Below are 9,531 nucleotides of genomic sequence, written 5' to 3' on the forward strand. Positions count from 1 at the left end.
TAAAAGTTATAATTAACAAAATCTAATATTTTTTAAATTTCAAAATCAGGAACAAAAAGAACCCAGTACATTTTATTACCAACAGTACATTTTATTTGACAGACATCCTGAGAACTTAATCCTTATGACGTTTAAAAAACATAAAGACATCCTTCGAAAGTGGGGATGTACGTTCCTTGGAGGTTTGTATTATAGAGAGATTTTTAAAAATATCCGCAAGAAAGAATTATAAAAATATCTAATAAGACAAATTCATTAATACAAAAATAGCTCTTTATTTGATAACACAGAAATTCTAAATAAGCAATTCATTAAAGCAAAAATTACTATTTATATGACAACAGAATTGATAAACCCCTCGCTAAAAAAAGAAATTTTACACGCCCAAGTGACAATATCAATACCCAGAGATAACGACTTACGACCCTGATAACATTTATGTTTCATAAGATATTTTAAAGATGTCTTTTAGATGTCTTATGTCTAAAAGATGTCTAAAAGATGTCCTTTAGATGTCTTATGTAACATGTATGTTATCTGGGGAATCATAGTTTCTAAATGAATATATAGCTTTTTTGAAGAAAATACCCGCGAAAGTCTCAAAAATATTATTAAGAAAAATATTGAAATCGTCTATCATTTAGATCATTTAGATGTGATTTATGACATTGATTTCTTTCAGCAGTAAACACTCTAACTTTGTTAGTAATTATAAATTTTACATGTGTATAACTTTTCTTTGAGAGAATGATCGATGTGAGTTCGAGTGAGTATTATTGCAATTTCATAGCTTATGAAAGCGCCACGCTGTGAAAAGATTCGCTAGATAACGATCTCCGTTTCATCGCGCAATAGATTTATTCGATCAATTTGTCCGTGAAGAGTCGTAAATTGGCTTTCGAAGCATATCGATAATGAATTTGACAAGTTGCGTTAATCGCCATCAGGATGTCCTACTAGCATGATAATCTCTGAACTGTACGAGCAATTTGAAAGAGACAAGCGACTTTCTTTTATGACAATAACAGGGAGAACTGCGGGGAGAACTGGATGACGATGGAATCAACGGTTTGCAATTAGACTTGGTAGAAAAATAACAAAAAAAAAAGAAGAAATTAATGAACCGTGCAAGAAGTTTAGCTAAAAAGAACAAGCTCTTGTTTCGTGCAAATCGCACTCACCCAGAGGCCATGGAGTGGATTGAACTGGACGCGTTATTACCGGGTGACTGCGAAATAACGGTCATTTATTTTCTCCAACGGAAACAGAGAACAATGGTTATTTACACTCCTCGCGATATACTTCCTGCAGACGTGATTATCATCATTTACATTTCAAGCGTCATGTCGCGACCGTCGTTCCACATCGGATTAGTTCACCCGATGACAATGCAAAGGGTTCACTGGGATAAATGCTACTTTCGACTATGTTGGCGTGTCACGAGAAGCAGAACAGTAAAGAGGAAAAAAAATGAATGAATTAGAACGAATCGAGAGATGGGAAACTTCGATTCTGTTCAAGTCATTTCTAGTTTCTTTTGTGGGACTTTCCTCGCAGACGGAATCCCCCGTCATAGATGGGATTGATGGGACCAACCCCTGAGATACGGAAAAACTTTCCCTTCCGAGAGAAAGCTGATGCGTAAGGTCATGGCCGTCATGGGCGATGGCGTTCGGAAAATTGTCCGAGTAAACCGGTTTCAGTACTCCGGTATCGATTTGTCGGTTGCCGTTGTCGCCACCGTTTTCATCAACATGCATGTACGACACGCAGTGCATTATGTTGCGCCTATGGTGATTTTAGAAATAAAATGACTGCAAGATATACTATACACAGAACTAACAACTGTACGATTTCTCTTGTTGCGATTATTATCATAGAGAAATAAGTGCGACTGGATAATGGACAGAGAGAAACGACAGAAAAACCGGAATGCGACTCGTAAGAAAAATTAATGGCGCATTTATCGAGAACAAATCAATCTTCTTTTTCTTTTTATATTAATTAAATGACACCGAGCCTCCAGAAAATTCCAAATAGAGATTAATCTAGCTAAAACAAGTGAAACAAAAGTTTAATCTGAACTTACGGAAGAAAATCTTTTTATCTTATAATTAACTGCAGACTTATGACTGTTTCTATCAATATAGTTAAATTTTAATCTCTGTTCAACTAATTCTTCATCTTTTTCTAAAAGCAAGTTGAACTGAGATTAAAGTTAATCTATAGGATTAATAGAAACAGACGTCAGTATAATAAGATTTGATGTGTATCACATCGGTCAGATTATCTTGAAGATGTTTTTGATTAAAAAGATATACAAGACTACTAAGATTAAAATTGATTGAGTTATGAGATTTATAATTAATTTATATTGTATTCTCCCAACAAACGAGAATAGAGAAAATGAGAATAGAGATTGAAATAAAATGGATTGAATTTTTTTCTATTCAAATGCATATTTTAAATAGCGAATACTTTTTTTTGCATTTAATTGGATTCAATTGGATACAATTGGATTGAAAAACTGCATTTCCTATTCAAAATTTTGAATTGAACAGTATTCATAATGCACAGAAAAAGCTAATATTATTTTTAAATTGAAAGGCATAGAGATATGCAATTCCTATAAATAAATAAAAATGCATTCAGGATTGAAAAGCATTCATTTTAACATTTGTGAATCAATATTTCTGAAAATCTAAATCTATTTCAATTCATTTCAATCTATTCTCGTTTGTTGGGCTTTGATATAGAAAATACTTATTTATAAAATATTTTTTTCAATGATATTTAACACATTTATACACAAAATAATGGGACAAATTAATATAAAAACCTATAGTTATTTTTATAAAGATAAAAAATTACTTCTTTAAAAAAAAAATCTTTAATAAACGTGTCTTCCCTAACAATACAGACCTCTTGAAAATGTCCTTTGAACATCCTAAGAACATTCCCAGGATGTATAATATCCTAGACAAAGTGTGCTATTAAAGTTATCTTTCAATTTTGAATTTTTTGTTATTGTCTGAGATATTAATATATTAAATCGATATCGATCGAGCCTCGGCGTCGGCCAGATCGATCTCTATTTTTCCTACTCACACGACGCGGCGGCGGCCTCATTGCTTCGAGTTTCCCTCGTACGTTTCTAGGCGGCGGTAAATGCCGAGGACGCCCGAGGGAAAATGGCAAGCAAGAACGAGGGTGTCGCGTGCTAAAATTCGTCGGGACGCGTTACAATAAACTTTACGCCGGTGAAGGCGGTGGTGCGGGCACGATATCCCGGCGACGGTGTCCAAGTCGCGCGGGCATTTGTGATTCGCAATTCAGTTGTACGATATCGTCGATCATATTTCCTATATTCACGCTCATAGGATCGGTACACACGCCGCGCCGGTTGACGATGTGAACGCGCATACACACGCGAACGCAAAAGCAGCGCAGTGAGGTCGGGCGGGGGCGGAGGGAGAAAAGGGCGCTCCAGCTCGACGAACGGAACGGCCGACGAGATATCTTTCTCTCTCTCTCTCTGTCCCTCCTCGGCTCCGACAAAGCCGACGATGTCAAACATGCGGCGTCAAGTTTTGCGCGCCAGCAACTCGACGACGACGTCGGCGACGACGACGACGACGACGACGACGACGACGACGACGACGACAACGACGACGACGACGACGACGACGACGACGACGACGACGACAAGGAAGTCGAAGGAAACGACGACGAAGAATCGACGACGGCGCACTACGGCCGTGCTTCTCTGTCAGTGAAAACTAACACACGTGAAACACACGAACACACACATATACACACACACGCACGCACGAACACATACACACATACACACACATATACACGCACGCGTACGCGCAATACACACGCACGTACGCACCGGTACGCGGTTGCCGATGAGCGTGGATATATGGCGGCGCGAGTACTGTTGCTGAGCGTCTTGATCACGGAAGTGTTGAAACCAGCTTGCGCCGCAGGTGCGTGCTCTATTCCTCGTATTTACGCCTACCATTCCCCGTCAACGACATTTCCTGAGAAACATTAAATCGCACGTTCCGTATCTCCCGAATTCCAGGCGACGATGTCTGGTACTGGTTTATTATGATGTACATGGCTCAGATCATTGTCGACCCCCGAGACCTTCTCGTTTCTTTGTATTCCCCTACATGAATTCCTTACATAGTGATGAGGCGAAGAAAGAGAGATGCGCAGTTCGCGTTATCACAGAGAAACCTGAGATTGTTTTCGTATGATATGCGTTTTATATGACAAACGTCGTGAAGACTCGCGTCTTTTTCGATACGCTTTTCAACCTGAAATATTTCGCTAGAGAATCAAGCACGTCTTTCTTGATTTTTTGTACAGTCAGTTTTTGTGGTGTTCGTAATTCATTTCCAAAATATTCAAAATATCAGAAATAAAATTGATATTCTAATGAATGATCAAGTAATGTCAAGGCTATATGTAAATTAACACAAAAATTGTTTTGGTACAGTTCAGTACATATTTATGTTATGATAGATTGGTTAAAATATGATGTAAATGTATGTCCGACTACTCAAAAAATTATTAAATATTTCCGTGAAATCAATATCGTCAGTAATGTAATTTCTGATCAGTTATCACTGCAAAATTTAAAAAATTTTGGAGTCTAATTTTAAAGACATATATTTATTTTGATTATTAAATGATATTTCCAAAATATTGAAATATTCATATTCTGTAAAGATATAAAGATAATTTATAAATTGCCTGTTTGGCAGGTGTTAAAGGTATTGGAGGAAATATCAGTGGTAAGAACGTGTCCAAATCAGACAGTTCTGACACTGGCTTAACTAAAGGATTTGGATTAACACTGGAAATTCAACCTAGTGGCCATGTGATACTAGGAAAAAAGGGGATCACACTCAATTGCATAGCTGGTTCAAATGAGACTGTGACTTGGTTGCACAATGGAATACCAGCACCTCCATGTGGTCTTACTCGCTGTATTCTTCTTTCCAATGGCTCTCTCCACTTTTACAAGGTAACGCATAGTACTTTATGGATTTATTATTACGAGATTATAATTTATACTTAGAAATTATATAACACAATGATGTATTATGTGTAGAAACAAAATTTACAAATGCAAAAGTTCAAAGAAAAGGAAAGGAATAATATTGTTAATGCTAGAAACCATAATAAAGATGAATATCGCTGTATAGCACGTACTAATTTAGGAGAGTTGATACAATCAGCTCCCACCATTATTCAAATAGCAGGTAAATGCAACAATCTACAAATTTATGAGTACAAGTCCTTTCTTTCAACAAAAATTTAGAAATTAGATTTAACGAATGTCACATGTGTTACAGAACTTGCCCATGTATTTAAAGAAACTCCAGAAAATATTACTGTTCAAGAAGGTGAAGTCACAAGATTGTCTTGCTTGATTGACAGTGTTCCTTTTCCACCCAATATTACGTGGCAGCATAATGAAACATTGTTATCTTATAATGAATCAAAGTATTCTGTGGTACCACCAGGTGTTCTGTATATAAGTGCAACGAAACTGTCAGATGCTGGCTCATATAGGTGTCTTTTTTTTTAAATTTTTTATCGTTAATATTTTTATTGGAAACTAAAATGGAAATTGTTTCAGATGCATAGTCACTAATGAATTTCTAAAGAAGACCAAAAGGAGCAAAGAAGCAAAATTAACGGTTATTGTGAGAGCGGAGAACAAAACAATTCATACGCCATCGTCCTTGTTTCCACAAGTTTCGTACAATCATTGGCTGGTTAATGGATCGAATCTTAAGTTGGCATGTGCTGCATCTGGTTATCCATCACCATTCATAACATGGTCATTTATTCCTCGTTACATAGGTAAGATATTTGAATGCAGAATACACGTTTAGTTTGTTAAGAAAATTGAATACATTCGATTATATTTGTTTGCAGATAATGTTACAAAACCTCGCATCCTTCTTAATTCTACCACTGGCATTAGTATATTGTCATTAACAAACGTGAACATTTCTTATGCTGGTGTCTACCTGTGTTCTTCAAAGAATTCTATTACCAATGACTTACAAGTACAGGTAAGTGATTATATTTGTAATTGAAAGTAATTAATATTTAACAGAAAAAATTGACATATTTATATATACATAAATTATTGCAGAATATAACAGTAGATATATTAATACCACCGTCATTTGTAAAAACGCCGATGAATCAAATCTGTCCAAATGGAAGAACAGCGAGATTCGAGTGTCAGGCGCAAGGATTACCCGTACCTCAAATTTATTGGCTAAAAGATTCATTAAATATTACTATTAATGGTAATGATATTATAAACAGATTTAGGACTTGCTAAGGAAGAACTTTAAACTTTTTTTCTAACACACTTTTTATTTACTCTTACGATTAATCATACATGAATGAATTTGAATGTTAATAGGTCGCAGAACAACTTATGTTAAGGAATATAATAAAATAGAATTAGCAATATCAGCAACAGTACCGTCTGACTCTGGCATATACCAATGTGTGGCGGTAAATGCAGCGGGTGAAATTTGGGCTGCTGGTCGGCTCCAAGTAAATACATCGCGTAATAGTCCTGCCACACCCACTTCTCTAAAGTGTCACGCTATTTCACCAGTTAAAATCTTAATTTCATGGGAACCACCAAAGTCTGTACCATATACCAGTATTACAGCTTATACCGTCCATTATAGTCCTGTAGGTGAGTTTGATATCTTGCGATAAATATAAAGAACACAGATCTCTTAAGAGGCTTTTCAATTATCTATATTTATATATACGTTTGATACGTATTTCTAATACAGAAGGTGGTAAGGAGGAAGTTTCGCCGCCAGAACCAGGGAATTCTACATCTGTAGAAGTAACAAAACTTCTTGAACCGTTTACAAATTACTCGTTCTACGTACGCGTGTGGAATAACTATGGTGCTAGCGATCAGTCGGCTACCATTGTGTGTTCCACTGCTCCAAGTGGTACGTATTTCTATCCGTTTTTATTAACTTAATATCTTGTAATAAAATATAATTTAAGTTAACTTGAGATAACAATTTCCAGTTCCTAAAGGCACACCAAAAATGAATGTGAATATAATCAGTAGTACAAAACTAAATGTATCGTGGGAACCCTTAAGTAAAAAGGATTCTCGCGGCGTCATAGTGGATTATAAGCTATTATGGAAACTTCACCAGAGTTCATCTAGATTGGTACAATATCTACCTGCATCCGTTGAATACTACATAATTTCTGGTATGATCTTTGTTTATCTTTTTTCTCTGTTTTACAAAAGTAATAATTATACAATCATATATTACGATCACAGATTTGGAACCTGGAGCACAATATGATCTTCAAGTATTGCCAAGAACAAAACAGGGCGAGCCAAATATTAGTGAATCACAATTGGATTGGATTACTGTAACCATGCCATCTGAATCCAATCAGTTTACTATAAAGAATGTAGATATTCAAGTATTAATTGTAAACTCTTCAATTATCAAGGTTAGTATATCATTGATTAACATTAGAAATACGAATATTTCTTATATTCATTGAAAAGAGTATCTAAATAAATGAAAATAAAAAAGTAAAAAAATCTAATATTTTATTAATATAAATAAAGAACGTAATTAAAAAGTAATAGAGTGTTAAATTGTAAAATCACTAAAGTGTAAAATTGTAAAATTTTTATTATTTTTCGAATTGCTTTCTAAATCTTTGTTCCAATACTAGATGAAATGGAAGATCAACTTCAAGCAAAGTGATCAAATTGAATCAAAGTTCGATTCCTGGCAAATTTATTGCGAAAATCAAAATGGTGAAAATTTAAAGAATATTAGTTTACCGCAGAATATTACTGAATACTTGTTTACAGATCTTGGTAGGTACTTCACAATAAATGATAACACTTTTAATCATGTTATTTAAATTAAAAGTGCAATAATTAATTTTTATTCAGATATGAACGATTCTTATACTATGCATCTATGTATGGTGAAGAACAGCTCAGATGAAGCAACAAGCTGCTTAACAAAATATGTAGAGACCGTAGAATCCGATCCTAGTAAGTTTGTCAAATTTTTATGGATTATATCTGCACTAAATAAAAAATAAACAATTTTATGCGATAATCTTGTAATTTTTTTAGATACTGTGCCAATGACATTGGAGGCTGTTCCCGTTTCGCCCACGTCCATTAATGTGTCATGGACATTGTCCGATGCGCATGATATAAATTCATTTGAATTTTGTTATTATGCGGTGCATGTGCAAAATTCTAACAATTCTAAATGTTCTATCATGTAAGTATAGCTCGATCTTTTGAAATATAAATATATCTGCTGACAAAAGTTTAAAATCTCTTTAAAATATATATTTTATAGAAATGACACAAAAACAAGTGTTGATGAGCTAAAGCCTTTTACTTTATATGAATTTAAAGTAAAAGCCATTAGACATGATATAAATCGAACCAACTTCTATAGCAAGTCTATAGAATGCTATACAAACGAAGATGGTGAGTCTCTAATAGAGTTGTTATTTAGAACAACAATACGTATGTCGGTTTTTTATATGGGATTTTATAAACGAAATGTTACAGTTCCTGGTAAAGTCGAAAGGTTACAATGGTTTTTAGAGAACAATACGAAAGTACGAATTGTATGGGAGGAACCGACGAATATAAACGGCATTATACAAAATTATATTGTCGCATATACCATAAATTTGACGACGACATGGAATAATGTAACTGTGTCTGGTAATAAAAGGACGACGAATCTACCAGACTTAGCACCAGGGAAACGATATTTCGTTATGGTACAAGCTGCGACGAATGCTGGCTATGGGAAACCTTCAAACCCTATTATTGTTTTTACCGGCGGTACTAGTCGTAACAGTAGTAATGGCGGTAGTAATAATAGTGGTGGTGGTGGTGGTGGTGGTGGTGGTGGTGGAACATCAAAAGTACCTGCCCCATCAGGCAATGAGAAAAACTCTAAGCCTGATCAGAGTCTAGGTGAGAGAAATGGACAGACTTGGGTTTAGAAACTGTGATTCATTAATAACCTTTATTATTATATAGGTGTGATCCTCGGGGTAAGCATAAGTATTGGATTTATCATGATATGCCTATGCAGTATATACTGCCGGAGGAAGTTTGAGAACTCACGGTTGAGAAACGACGCTCAATCTACGAACGGGTGCGTGCTGTCGCGAAACAGAAATGAATGTTGTGCGGAGCAATCCTCCACGTCTGTGAGTCAACATATGAATGCCATCGGTACCCCGAATGAGATTGAATTGGCAGTGCTATGTCCATCATCACCGATCGAAACAAATCCGCACTCAGACGCAAAGGTAATTGAACGTCGGAAATTCGAACTTATGTGAATCTTAATAAGAAATTGTATATATATATATATATATATATATGTATGTGTGTGTGTGTGTGTGTTGTACGAGGGCGCACAGTCTAAGTTGGGG

General features: G+C 35.4%; 1 protein-coding gene across 1 annotated transcript; it reads left to right on the plus strand.

The window, feature by feature from the left end:
* The first annotated feature begins 3,928 nt into the window (after positions 1-3,928).
* On the plus strand, positions 3,929-9,438 carry LOC105619972 (protogenin-like). Its single transcript, XM_012201484.1, has 17 exons — positions 3,929-3,995; positions 4,782-5,044; positions 5,132-5,282; positions 5,376-5,595; positions 5,663-5,889; positions 5,965-6,104; positions 6,188-6,347; positions 6,467-6,751; positions 6,855-7,022; positions 7,105-7,296; positions 7,370-7,548; positions 7,780-7,927; positions 8,006-8,110; positions 8,195-8,348; positions 8,430-8,563; positions 8,648-9,064; positions 9,131-9,438. Exons 1-17 carry the CDS (start codon positions 3,929-3,931, stop codon positions 9,436-9,438), a joined length of 3,318 nt encoding a protein of 1,105 aa, XP_012056874.1.
* The last annotated feature ends 93 nt before the right edge of the window (positions 9,439-9,531 follow it).

This window comes from Atta cephalotes (genome assembly GCF_000143395.1).
Source record: "Atta cephalotes unplaced genomic scaffold scaffold00023, whole genome shotgun sequence".
Lineage (NCBI taxonomy): Eukaryota > Metazoa > Arthropoda > Insecta > Hymenoptera > Formicidae > Atta > Atta cephalotes.